At 39.9% G+C, this 14498-nt stretch overlaps 1 protein-coding gene across 5 annotated transcripts in view; it reads left to right on the forward strand.

Annotated features, from left to right (window-relative positions):
• The first annotated feature begins 1335 nt into the window (after window positions 1–1335).
• The window catches only part of LOC128695665 (CREB-regulated transcription coactivator 1), a 276224-nt gene continuing 263061 nt past the window's right edge, over window positions 1336–14498 (forward strand). For all 5 annotated transcript variants that reach the window (XM_070093389.1, XM_070093387.1, XM_070093386.1 and 2 more), the window contains exon 1: window positions 1336–1494. In XM_070093389.1, coding sequence (XP_069949490.1) covers window positions 1375–1494 — 120 coding nt within the window. In that variant the 5' untranslated portion in view covers window positions 1336–1374. The remainder of the gene's footprint in view (window positions 1495–14498) is intronic.

Consider the following 14498-nt stretch of genomic DNA (forward strand, 5'->3'; position numbering starts at 1 on the left):
AAGGCACTCTGTACCCCGCCAGTGTAACTTGCAAGGCACTCTGTACCCCGCCAGTGTAACTTACATGGCACACTGTACCCCGCCAGTGTAACTTACAAGGCACTCTGTACCCCGCCAGTGTAACTTACAAGGCACTCTGTACCCCGCCAGTGTAACTTACAAGGCACTCTGTACCCCGCCAGTTTAACTTACAAGGCACTCTGTACCCCGCCAGTGTAACTTACAAGGCACACTGTACCCCGCCAGTGTAACTTACAAGGCACACTGTACCCCGCCAGTGTAACTTACAAGGCACACTGTACCCCGCCAGTGTAACTTACAAGGCACACTGTACCCCGCCAGTGTAACTTACAAGGCACACTGTACCCCGCCAGTGTAACTTACAAGGCACACTGTACCCCGCCAGTGTAACTTACAAGGCACACTGTACCCCGCCAGTGTAACTTACAAGGCACACTGTACCCCGCCAGTGTAACTTACAAGGCACTCTGTACCCCGCCAGTGTAACTTACAAGGCACACTGTACCCTGCCAGTGTAACTTACAAGGCACACTGTACCCCACCAGTGTAACTTACAAGGCACACTGTACCCTGCCAGTGTAACTTACAAGGCACACTGTACCCCGCCAGTGTAACTTACAAGGCACACTGTACCCCACCAGTGTAACTTACAAGGCACACTGTACCCCACCAGTGTAACTTACAAGGCACACTGTACCCCACCAGTGTAACTTACAAGGCACACTGTACCCCACCAGTGTAACTTACAAGGCACACTGTACCCCGCCAGTGTTGGCCTGACTCAGGATCTGAGTTAGTGTTCTGGGTTTTAACATGGTGGTGCAGGAGGCAGAGTGTCGACGGTAGCACTGCAGGTGTCACTGTGGTGCAGGTGTTAACTCAGGAAGGTGTTGTCTGGACTAACATGTATCAGGATACACGTCATGTGTCCTCCCACCAGCTGATCTCTCACAGAAAACGGGAAACATGACCTTGACGTCCTCACAAAAGGCAGTCAAATTCATTCATAAAGAAATATGGCTATTGCCTTGAGCACTGCAGTGGTAGCTTATGTTACCGGGAGGCCGAGGAATTAAATTACTGTACTGTGATATGAGGTGTGTCTCACACATTGAAAATTACGCATTGCAATGCTTGTTATTGTATCACTTTTTAGAACCTGCTATATTTCCCTTCTTCAGGTTTTACATGTGTATCATTAAGAACGCTAATCACCAATAGTAATATAAGGAAGCGTGCTAAATATTCTGGCAATATAAAACAAAGTTGCGTTTAAAAGAGTTAAAAATGTTAGGAAAAGTTGATTTTTGGACAATATTGGAACACAACAAACATTTCTTCGTCTAGTGCAAAATGGCGACGCCAAGCCCAAGAAAATTTCAGGAAAAGATAGCGTTACTGCAACAAAGGGAAGCCGAAGGAAAACTAGAGTATGAGCAGATTATGACAGAAGTCCAAGGGCTGACTAGAGCTGTACGTGTTATGTGTATCATTGCCATAAGTGTCTGAAATTTGATAGTGAAATTGGAAAACAAATCTTATTCATTCCAAAACATCGTATTTACTGCAATGTATTAATTAAGTGTTGAGCAGAATATAATGTTGGAATGCATCTTATAATTTTCTGTTATGCCACGACATGTTTTCGGTTGTTGTTTTAGCATGTCACTCGTTACCGTAAAGGTCTATAAAGCACATGAAAAATACAGCTTTTTTTTCTCAAGGTTCTTTATCACATGTCTAAGTCATCATGTATATTATACAGTGACAGAGCTTTAAGCTCCACACTTGGCAGCTGAATGGTTGGTGGTGTATGCTGCTAGGAATGCTGAGTTGCCAGGAACACACCTCAAAATTGCTATAAATAATAGAATAATTGATGTAGCACATGGCACACATGAAGCAGTCTTGGAGAAGTATTTGTAATTTTTCCTATGTGCTATGATGTGGCATTCCCCGGCATGTGATATTACAGTAATGTATATGTGGTGATTATCTTAGCTGTTTTAACTTTTAAGGTTTAAATAATAAGTTAGTACAAAGACCCCAGTGGAAATAAGTCTCTGACTTTCTTGGGTTATCCTAAATAATCTACACTTGTGCTGCTATATGTGATAATTTATGTAACTATTTATGTGTACCTATATCTGAATAAATTTTTTATCACGCTTTTGCTTTGTGTGCAGTTTTTGAAATTGTGCTGCACTCCTTCAGTATTTTTCAATAGAACTCAAATCACCATAAACCTGAAAATTTCACATGTTATTTTAAAACCGCACAGGCTGTGTTTTTAGTAACTCTAGTATCTGTTGCCAGAGAAGTCAGCTAACTTTAAAAAGGTGTATGGTGTACATCTGGTTGAGTCACCAAATTTCCAAGTCACAATGTCAGTAAGTGGTCCAGATTGCAAGTTATCCTGCAACATAATTCTAATTCAGTTTTATTTTAAATTAAGATATGGTAGGTTATATTAGGTTAGTATTTCCCCTTAGGAAAATATTGGAGGCTTCTGAATGATCGGTGACTTGAGAACTTTGAGATTACTAGTATTTTTTTCACATGACGAATATGTTTCTGCTTAAATACACAGAAAAAAATGTATCAGAATCAAGAGTAAAGAACATTTATCAAGTAAGGTGTAAATAACGTGCATTCATGATATAATATTAAGAAAATAAAATCCTGCAACTGGATTAATTGGTATGGGGTGAGACATTGGATTTATTTTTTATTTCCATACCCTGTGATTCTTCACTCTCCCTTTAAAGGGGTGCTGTGATGCTGGCAAAGAGCTCTTGATTCAAGGAATTTTAGCTCCCTTTTTCCTTGGGTAAAACCTGATTACCTCCCAATGGTGTTAGTGCTTCCCCATGAAAATAATAGTAATGCCTATTCTGTTAACCTGTACAGTGGAACCTCAAAAATCGAACTGCTCCCAACACAACCAATTATGTAAGTGTATTTTTGTAAGTGCTTTTATAAGTGTATTTTTAAGGGTCTGAAATGGACCAATCTAATTTACATTATTCCTGATGGGAGTAAATTAATTCGGTAAAGGCACTCGAACAGACTTCTGGACCGAAGAAAGTTCGATATTTGAGGTTCCACTGTACTTTTACATTTTGATCTTTATTTTTTTTTATTTTCTGTTTGGTTTGTTTAAAGTCGTACATTAAACACACAAGTGAACACAGATATTATCAGCCTAGCTTGGGACCAAGTTGTGGGGGTGTTGAAATGTCTTAAGGTAATCCTAGTCATGAGTAATATTAAGATAAGTTTCTTATAGATTTCTTAAAATACACTACTGTATATATAATGCAATACAGGCAGGCCCTGCTTACACAGCAGGTTAGGTTCCTGGCTTCTGCTTTAAAGCGAAAAATGATGTAAAGTGCCACCTAGCCTATTTTTCACTTTCAAATGCATATAAAAGCCTGAATGATTAAGATAAAGATAAAGATTTATTTTTTAGTAAAGGTTACAATATGTAATTACAGTTTTGGTTTGCTAAGTACAAAGAAAGCCACTATCATGCCTGGGCATTTTGGGCAGACTAATCCTAGTACATAATAACTACTTAAAACTAGACAAGATAATAGTGATTAACTGTATTACAATTTTATTTAATCTTAATACTAATGCGAGGTAGTCAAGGTGGAGGTTTATAAGAATAATAATCCAGAAGTTGCACATAAAAGCAATATTACAATTAATGGTTCGAGCAGTAATATTTCATGGACTGGCAGGTGTTTAAAAGACTAGAGGTCACATAATATAACTAATTGGAAGTTGTTTTGGTTGATTTGGTTAGTATTGAGCGATAAGATGTTTTTTTTAGCAAAGTCCTAAATTAATAAGTAGTCAGGGCATCTTTTACCAGTTCTGGTAGTGAGTTCTAGATCTTTGGACCCTTTATGTGCATTGCATTTTTGCATAGTGTGAGATGGACATGAGGGATGTTGAAGAGTGCCTTATGCCTTGTATTGTGACTGCATTCTGTTGTAACTATCAAGGAGAAGTTTAAGTGGAGGGTTTATAGTGGAGTTTAATGTTCTATATATTTAGTAGGCACAATAATATGATTGTATGTTTCATATATTTAGCAAGTTCAGGATTTTGAAAAGTGGTGGGGTGTGCTGTCTAGCACAGGAGCTGGTAATCATCCCCACAGCAGCTTTTTGTTGGGTAATTGAAGGTTTATGGTGGTTAGATGTTTACCTGGAGTTTACCTGGAGAGAGTTCCGGGGGTCAACGCCCCCGCGGCCTGGTCTGTGACCAGGCCTCCTGGTGGATCAGAGCCTGATCAATGTGGTTGATCTCCAGGCACAAATACCATAGGTGAGGTAAGGATATATTAAAGAGTGATATAGGGTAAGGAGTGTCGTTTGTGGTACATAGTATCATATCTTGGAAAGGATGTCGTCGTATTTGGAAATTTTCTCGTATGTGTTGGATGTGGGAATGAAATTTAAGATTACAGTCAAGGAGAAGGCCTAGAAATTTACCCTCAGTGTCTTGAAATCAGGGAACCATTTATTGATATATTAAGTTGGATATTTAAGGCTCTGTTACCACACAGCATGAAGTGTGTTTTGTCTGTGTTGAGATTGAGTTTGTTTACACTATCATATACAGTGGTACCTTGACTTACGAGTGCCCCAACTGACGAGTTTTCCCGAATTACGAGCCGTCGCTCTGTAAAATTTTTGCTTTGAGTTGTGAGCCAAAATCTGAGTTACGAGCGAGCTTCAGACTTGCCGCCACTCGCAGGAGATACCGAGGAAATATAAAAAAAAATCGATAATAACCAGTGTGTGACATGCTTTCAATTTTGATACCACTGGTAATGTCATCCTGCCAGAATGTTCTATAACATATGCCCTAAGTAAAGAGAAACAATTCTGGAACATGTGTAAAATGTGTTTGGTAGGCTGGCTGATTTGCTTTGGCTGTCTCTATTTCCTTCTGTCTGTCTGTATCTATATCTGTCTCTGTCTCTATCTCACAGGTACACATAAATAGTTATACATAGTGTAAATTACCCAAGATAACCTAAAAAACCCAGACAAAGTGCTGTACAGTACTATGCTTGTAGATATAAGGCATAATAAGCATGACTGGCCAGTAATGCACATTTTCACTTGTTCAGGAATCAGACGTGAGGACTCTGCATCGTGTGTAATACCTGTTGGTTCATGAGCGGCTCTCTCTCTGAGACAGAGACAGGAAGATAGAAACAAAGACAGACAGATAAACAGAGACAGAGATAAACATAGACAGAGCTAGACAGACAGATAGACAAATAGAAACAGACGAACAGACAGAAACAAACAGATAGACATGTTTATGTGTAATAGTGAAAAATAAAGTCAAGGCAGTGCATGATCATCAAATGTCACTCCACTGCTGCACTGTCAGCAGTGGAGTGACACTCATCTTACACTGTGCTTCAAGGAGTTTCATATATATAGTGGAACCTCTACTTGCGAGTTTAATCTGTTCCATGACCTTGTTCGCAACTGGATTTGCTCGTTTGCAGGGTCAATTTTCCTCATTTAAATTAACTGAAATCCAATTAATCCATTCCAGTGGAATTTGGTACTTCAATAATTTCCCTAATATCAACTCTACGGCTTATTTATCTATCTCACTTCATCTAATATGACATAATAAACAATATAAATAACATACAAACCTGATATATACTCTAAAATGAATAAAATATATCATTCATGTGGTGGTATGGGCGGTGTCGGCGTTGGCGGTGGACGAGTTTGTCTGGAGACCGGGCAAAATATTTCATGAAAAATTTAGCTAATATCATCTATACGGCTTATTTATCTATCACAGTTCATCTAATATGACATAACAAACAATATAAATAACATAGAAACATGATATATACTCTAGAATGAATAAAATATGTCATTCATGTAGTGGTATGGGCGGTGTCGGCGGTGGACGAGAGTTTGTCTGGAGACCGGGCAAAATACTTCATGAATAATTTTGCTAATATCATCTATATGGCTTATTTATATATCACAGTTCATCTAATATGACACAACAAACAATAAAAATAACATAGAAACATGACATATACTCAAGAATGAATAAAATGTCATTATGTAACAGGTGGAGGCGGCCACAACCGCTCCATCTTTGTTGTGGTAAACACTGCCATCTAGTGACGGCCTTTTGAAGCCATCTATTATAATTGTTATATGTAGTACATATATGTGTTATTATTATACATATTATTATTATTATTATTATTATTATTGTATTATATTATTATACTATTACAGTGGTCCCTCAATTATCGTCCATAATCCATTCCTGGAAGTGGGACTGTTATCGAAATAGATGATTTTCGAATCAATTTTCCCCGTAAGAAATACTGTAAATACAATTAATCCGTTCCTGACACCCAGAAGTATTAAAACAAAAAAATTTTTTACATGAAATGTAGATGTAGTACATAAACAATACAATGGCACATGATGAATGAAACATTAACAGAATAACACTTACCTTTATTGGCAATTCTTCTTAGTGTATGGAAGACTGGAGAAGGAGAGAGATTGGATTATTTACTGTTTTGAAGGGGAATCCCCTTCCATCAACACCTGAGGTACCAAGTGCTTTTCTGGGGTTACTTCTCTTCTCTGTTTCTTAATGCCACTAGGACCAGCTTGAGAGTCAGTGGAGTCCTGTCTCGCAAAAAAACTGTCCAGAGAGCTCTGTTTCTGGCGTCTCTTTAAAACTTCCATAAAATGGGCCAAGACTCTATCACTGTACAAGTTGCCAATATGGCTTGCAACATCCTTCTCAGGGTATTGTTTCTCCATAAATCTTTCCATCTTGCCCCACATTTCAAAAATCTCCTTAATTTCTGAAGAAGGCACCTTCCATCTCTCTTCCTCCTCTGCAGCAAGATTCTGAGCTGCAATCTGTTGCTCTTCCTGCTGAAGCTCTTGCAGCTCCTCAGTGGTTAGCTCTTCGTTGTGGTCCTCCACCAACTCTTCCATATCCTCCAAACTCGCATCCAACCCCATGGAACTCCTCAGTGCCACAATAGAGTTCTCAACTGACATAGGCTCATCAGGGTCTGCCTCAAACCCTTCAAAATCCCTCTTGTGGACACAATCTGGCCACAATTTTCTCCAAGCAGAGTTCAAAGTCCTGGTAGTCACTCCCTCCCAAGCCTTACCTATAAGGCTTATGCAATGGAGGATACTGAAGTGTTCTTTCCAAAAATCTCTTAGGCTCAAGTGAATGTCTGAGGTCACATTAAAGCACCTTTCAAACATTGCTTTGGTGTAGAATTTTTTAAAGTTTGAAATGACTTGCTGGTCCATGAGCTGGGGGAGAAGAGTGGTATTCAGGGGCAAGAACTTTACTGTGATGAACCCAAACTCCTTCAGTATTAGGTCATCCAAGTTTGGAGGATGAGCAGGTGCATTGTTCATTACTAGGAGGCACTTGAGATCCAATTTCTCTTCCAGGAGGTAATTCTTCACACTAGGTGTTACGCGCCCCTACTTCACTCCATTATATACAAAAATAAAAGGCCTGGTTAAAATAAGTTCTGTAATAATATATCGCGAACCACTTTATTACTAGCTAGATAAAGCAGGTTCGACTATATATTATTATCGGGTACAGTATGAATCATCAAAAGTACTGTACTCTCATTGTATTATATTGTATTATATCTTTCCCCATGATTATTATAATTATAATATTATATTATATTATTATTAGGTTAGGTATTATGAATGTGTAACCACTACTGTAGTGACCAATTGGTGGTTCTAGAATTGACGCCACGCGTCGCCTTCTGGCCGAGCTGAAGTCATACTGTGAAGTAGTTGAGTGAGTCAGTCAGCTCCTAGCTCTGACTCGGTACGGGTCCTCAACCCAAAGCTCCTAGCTTAAACTAAAACTTTATACCAAGTCTATTGTCTTGCCTTTGCCATTAGTTTCCTGAAGTCTGGTAATTCATGTCACTTATGAAAGATAACCATTTCGTTACCCTAGACCTTTCTAAAAGAGTTAAATGGTGAGATTAGTAGATTATTAATTGAAATTATTGTATCATACTCTGTTAATGAGAATTTGAATGTAAGATTGGGTTTCTTGCTGTATAGTATTTCATTTATAATTGCTTGTGGTTATTTTAATTCACTAACCAAATACCAATGAAACTAAATGATTGGTAATAAAATAAAACTAACAAAAAAAAATGGAGTTATTTGTGCCCCTATTGTTATGGTGAAGATTAAGTCGTAACAAATGGGTTGTCTGTCCGGGAGATACTTACCCTGAAGTACATATTTGTTTTGCATTAAAATTAAGCTCCCTTGCAAGAATTAAGAAAATGGATCTAGAAATTAAGTCATTATTAGATGAATTAACAGAGGCTACTCTTGACACTTTAAAATTACAGACGTGTTGGCAAATAGCTAGACAGTTAGATATACCTTATAATAGATACCATAGCGCAGAGACTCTTAGGTCCCTAATTAAGGATAGATTATTTCCGAAATCCCAAGGAATGCCAGAATTAGATTCGGAAGATAGTTTTATTTCTCAGTTCGAGGAAGTAGAAATCCCACGGACGGGAACTGCCTTAAATAATGAAGTTGAGCCAGGGTTTACAAGGCCTTACTACTCAGTCCAGTCTCAAAGCTCTCCCCCGTTCATTTCCCCGGAGTATGTATCGGTGGTTGGAACGAACCCTCAGTTAAATGACGGGGATAATTTTAGGACTGGTGCTCATCCCAAAATACTTCCGGAGAAGACGCCTGAATTCCCCTCGGTGTCATTACCTCTTGGGAATTTCACGTCCGAACAACTAGAGAGAATAGAACGCATATTACTATTACAAAACTCTCAAATAGAAGCTAGAAGATGTCTAAATGAGGAAGAATTTAGGCGTGAAAGGTTTCGTTTTGAAACAAAGCAGAAGGGAGTTCCGGAAGAAAGAGACGTGAAGAGCACGGTAACCGGGTTTGACTTGCATAAAGCAGCTCTGATGGTACCTAAGTTTAACGAAACAGACTTAGATGAATTCTTTGAAATTTTTGAGAATCAGGCACGTTCAATGGGCTGGCCCAAAGACAAATGGGCCACATTGCTGCACACGTCTCTATATGGAAAGGCGCAGTCTTGTGTCGCCTCCTTACCATATGAGTTTTATGTCCAGTACGACATAGTAAAGAGTACTATTTTAGAAGCATATGACATGCTCCCTATTGGTTACCAAATAGCTTTTTGTTCCATGAAACGGCAAACAGGACAAACTTATTTAGATTTTGCCCGAGGGAAAGCAGTGGCGTTTGAACGTTGGTGTCGAGCTTCTCGGGTCACGACTTTAAAAGATCTATCACAATTTAATGTTACTAGAAGATTTGTATGCAAATTTTCCAGAGGGAGTTCGCCAGTATCTTGTTGGCCATCCGCAAACGACGTTGTTAGAGACTGCCGCGCTGGCAGACAACTTTGAGATTTCCCAGAGGTTGGCACAATCTGAAAGCAGCCAGGTTATCAAACCAGCAACGAGACCCGAACCTGCGAAGCCTTTCGGTAAGCGACCTAGCCAACCCGTTCACTCCCGTGTAACAAGTAAACCCGAAGTAAAACACCAAATTCAATCGAGCCCATCCTATAGACCAGATAGGTCATGGGAAAAAATTAAATGTTCGTACTGTTCGAAGCTGGGACATTTCAAATCACAATGCTTTAAGCGTGATAGGGACCAGGGAAGGAGTCCATCCTATAGATTGCCCACACAAATCATATCCTCTACGACTCGTCCAAGGAAGTCCGAGCCAAGAGTAGACGCTCTGTCCCAAGGAAAAGGAACAGATCCTCCTCGTTGACTAAGCAGAATATGGGTATCATCGTCAAACTTGTCAAGAGCTATGAGTCCTTACTTTTCCAAAAGCAAAGTAGGAATTACCGATAGCCAGTTGTTGCAAGTAAATTCCTTTAGGGATACGGGGTCCTACTTAACATTGTTAAGAGAAGGACTGTTATCATTCCCCGCCGGATCATATATGGGTTTCGACGCTCTGTTGGAAGCTTATGGTGGCTCCACTATGCGAGTACCCCTGTGCAAGTTATATGTTGAAACTCCTATTTTTACAGGCTGGACGTCAATCGGAGTGTCTCCAACTAACTTCCCCATAAAAGACGTAGACCTATTGATTGGGAATGACTTAGCAGAAGAAGGAATATGGAAAGAGCCCATAGTTATGGAAAATCCAACTGAGGAAAATTACGTCATCGAAGCCCGACGAACGGAACCTACCCTCTTTCCTCTGAGCATAGTAACCCGGGCAATGACCAAACAGTCGCGTTCTCCGTTGGTATCGGAGGAAGTCATGGACGACGTCGACGTAGGAGTAGGAGACATATTCAACGAAAGCTCGAGTGTTGAGGCAACAATCCACCCAGAACCGATACCAGTTCCTAAGTCGGTGGTTTCCGAAATAGATTTATTCTCGAAGGAGGATCTAGTAAGAGAACTCCGAATAGACCCCTCCTTAAGTGACCTCAGGAAGCTTGCTGTGTTGGGAGAAGAAGCCCTTAAAAGTGACAGCTCTTACTATTGGGAGAAGGACTTACTGAAAAAGAAACTAGGATCTCTTGAAAGTGATCATCTACTGGTCTTGCCTACCCCGTTTAGAAATTTAGCATGTAAGTTTGCTCATGACAGTCCTCAAGGCGGACATCTGGGACAAAAGAAGACTTTTAGAAAAATTGCTAAGCACTTCACATGGCCAAAAATGAAGGAAGAAGTGGAATGGTATGTAAGAAGCTGTTCTGTGTGTCAACTAGTAGGCAAACCTGCTCATAATCCACCACCTGCGCCGTTGAACCCTATACAAGTAAGAGGCGAACCCTTTTCACGTCTGGTGATAGACTGTGTCGGCCCGCTACCCAAGACTCGGCAGGGCAACCAATTCCTGTTCACTACCATGGACACCGTCACCAGGTACCCGGAAGCAGTTCCTCTCAGGAGGATTAATGCTTGCCTAATAGTGAGAGCACTTATTAAGTTCTTCTCTCACTTCGGATTTCCAAGAGAAGTTCAATCGGATCAAGGGTTGAATTTTACTTCAAAATTTTTCCGTGAAGCCTTGGCTCAGTTAGGGGTCAAGATGGTTTACACGACGGCCTGTCGACCCCAATCACAAGGCGTGGTGGAAAGGTTCCATCAAACTTTGAAGATTATGATGAGGTCCTATTGTTTACAGTATTCCAAAGATTGGGATGAAGGTATTCCACTACTCTTGTTTGCCCTAAGAGAAAGCGAACAAGACAACTTGAAGTTTTCGCCATTTGAGTTAATATATGGGCATCAAATTAGAGGACCAGTACAGGTTCTCAAAGAAGCTTGGACCGGGGAAGAAACGCTGACTTTTAGGAGCTCTCCTACCTTAATGAAAGAACGCCTGAGCCTAGCTAGAGAATTGGCCGCCGAAAACTTACGACAAGCACAGAGTAAGGTGAAGGAGGAATACGATCGTCGAACTAAACTTCGTTCATTTGAACCAAAAGATCAAGTTCTGGTTCAACGATTTCATCAGGGACATGCTCTACAGCCCAAATTTGAAGGTCCTTTAGAAATTGTGAAGCGCCTAAGTGACGTGAACTACTTGGTAAGGACGCCGAAGAAGAGGAACTCACAACGGACGTATCACGTTAACCAACTTAAACCCTATTCAGGAATCGTTTCACCAGTTTCTACTATAACTCCTCTGAACCAAGAACGGGTTCCAGTACGTTCAGATGAAATGATAGGAATACCAGTTCTTCTGAACAATTCGACAGCCTTAAAGAATTTAAATTCTCTACTGATAAATCTGGAAGTGGACAAAGGACATGAAATAAAATCCCTGATTAAGGCAAATCTCCACCTATTCAACGACGTCCCAAAACCGTGTACGTTGGGTGTGCACGATGTTACTCTCAGAGAACCTACTCCAATCAAGCAATCTCCCTACAGAGTGAGTCCCAAAAAACAAGGTGAGCTAGAGGCAGAGGTGAACTTCTTACTCTCACACGGGTTGATAAAACCAAGTAACAGTCCTTGGGCATCCCTGTGCATTCTAGTCCCCAAACCAGACGGGACCTCCCGTATGTGCACGGATTTTAGAAAAGTCAATGCTGTAACAGTACCTGATGGGTTTCCAATACCCAGAATTGACGACTTAATAGACAAGGTCTCCAGAGCTAAGTATACATCAGTAAATTTGACTTGTTAAGAGGGTACGTATTACCAAGTCCCGTTGTCACCAAGAGCTCAAGAGATATCGGCTTTTACGATACCTGGTGGCCTATACAAGTATTGCGTTATGCCCTTTGGCTTCTGTAACGCGGCTTCTACGTTCCAGTGTATTATGAACATACGGGTGGATTGGACGGAGTTGAAGCTTACTTAGACGACTTAGTCGTATACAGCGACAGTTGGCCCCAACACCTTAGACAGCTTAAAGCCTTGTTTGACGCCTTAAGTAAACATAATTTTACAGTGAATTTGTCCAAGTGTGAGTTTGGCCAGACGAAAATTAAATACTTAGGATTTCGGATTGGACAAGGTGAAGTCGCTCCTTTGAACGCCAAAGTAAAGGCCCTCTTAGAATTTCCTACCCCTAAGGATAGGAAAAGCGTATCACGATTTTTAGGAGTTGCTGGTTACTACCGTCGGTTCTGTCCGAATTTTGCACAGGTAGCTTTTCCCCTAACTGAATTAACTAGTCCATACACAAAGTTTTCATGGACCCAGGACTGTGAAATTGCTTTTAATCATTTAAAAAGATTACTATCCTCTTCCCCAGTATTGCTAAGTCCTGATTTTAATAAACCATTCCACTTACAAATAGATGCCAGTGCGTATGCTTTGGGAGCCGCATTGTTACAGAAGGCTCCAAATTCTGACCTATTACAACCTGTTTCTTATTTTTCTTCTAAGTTAAAGAAACACCAAATTAATTATTCAACTATAGAAAAAGAAGCCTTAGCTCTCGTTGTATGCCTAGAGAATTTTGATGTATAATTAGGATCCTCTACCCATCAGATATCGGTGTACTCTGATCATAATCCTTTGACCTTCATAAATTCTATGAAATCGAAGAACGCCAAAATACTTCGTTGGGCTTTGAGAATTCAACCGTTCTCTATTACCATTTCCCATATAAAAGGAAAACATAATCTCATTGCTGATGCCCTCTCTAGGCCTTGAAATTTTTATTAATATACCTTTATTTTAACAGTATGAGTCGGTACTTTTATGACCATCTATGTTGTGGAGAAAGCTGGAGATGATGTAGGACTGCTGTCTATGTTACAACCTCTGCTACTATGACAGATGCTACCCACCACAGAGAGTACAAGTCAATGGCGCCCGTCAGTCGCGAGGGGGGAGGTGTTACGCGCCCCTACTTCACTCCATTATATACAAAAATAAAAGGCCTGGTTAAAATAAGTTCTGTAATAATATATCGCGAACCACTTTATTACTAGCTAGATAAAGCAGGTTCGACTATATATTATTATCAGGTACAGTATGTAACCACTAATCATCTAGAATTGAAAGTTAAAAAGTACTCTCATTGTATTATATTATCAATCAGATTTAGGACATAATAGGAAGACCCATGTAATCATTAGTTATAATCGTTATGGAGCAAAGGCAAGAAGAATAGGCGTTATATTATATTATTATTATTAGGTGTATGTCCTCTGGTATTACGAATGTGTAACCACTACTGTAGTGACCAATTGGTGGTTCTAGAATTGATGCCACGCGTCGCCTTCTGGCCGAGCTGAAGTCATACTGTGAAGTAGTTGAGTGAGTCAGTCAGCTCCTAGCTCTGACTCGGTACGGGTCCTCAACCCAAAGCTCCTAGCTTAAACTAAAACTTTATACCAAGTCTATTGTCTTGCCTTTGCCATTAGTTTCCTGAAGTCTGGTAATTCATGTCACTTATGAAAGATAACCATTTCGTTACCCTAGACCTTTCTAAAAGAGTTAAATGGTGAGATTAGTAGATTATTAATTGAAATTATTGTATCATACTCTGTTAATGAGAATTTGAATGTAAGATTGGGTTTCTTGCTGTATAGTATTTCATTTATAATTGCTTGTGGTTATTTTAATTCACTAACCAAATAACAATGGTAATAAAATAAAACTAACAAAAAAAATGGAGTTATTTGTGCCCCTATTGTTACGGTGAAGATTAAGTCGTAACACTAGGGCCAAACACTTCATTGAACCACTCGATGAAAATGTCCCTTGTGACCCATGCCTTATTATTAGATCTCCAAAACACACACAGTTTACTCTTCATAACATTGTTTTTCTTGAAAACACTGGGATTTTCAGAATGGTACACTAGTAACGGCTTCACTTTGAAATCCCCACTAGCATTAGCACAGAACGTGAGCGTGAGCCTGTCTTT

Source organism: Cherax quadricarinatus, chromosome 42, assembly GCF_038502225.1.
Source record: "Cherax quadricarinatus isolate ZL_2023a chromosome 42, ASM3850222v1, whole genome shotgun sequence".
NCBI classification, from domain to species: Eukaryota; Metazoa; Arthropoda; class Malacostraca; order Decapoda; family Parastacidae; genus Cherax; species Cherax quadricarinatus.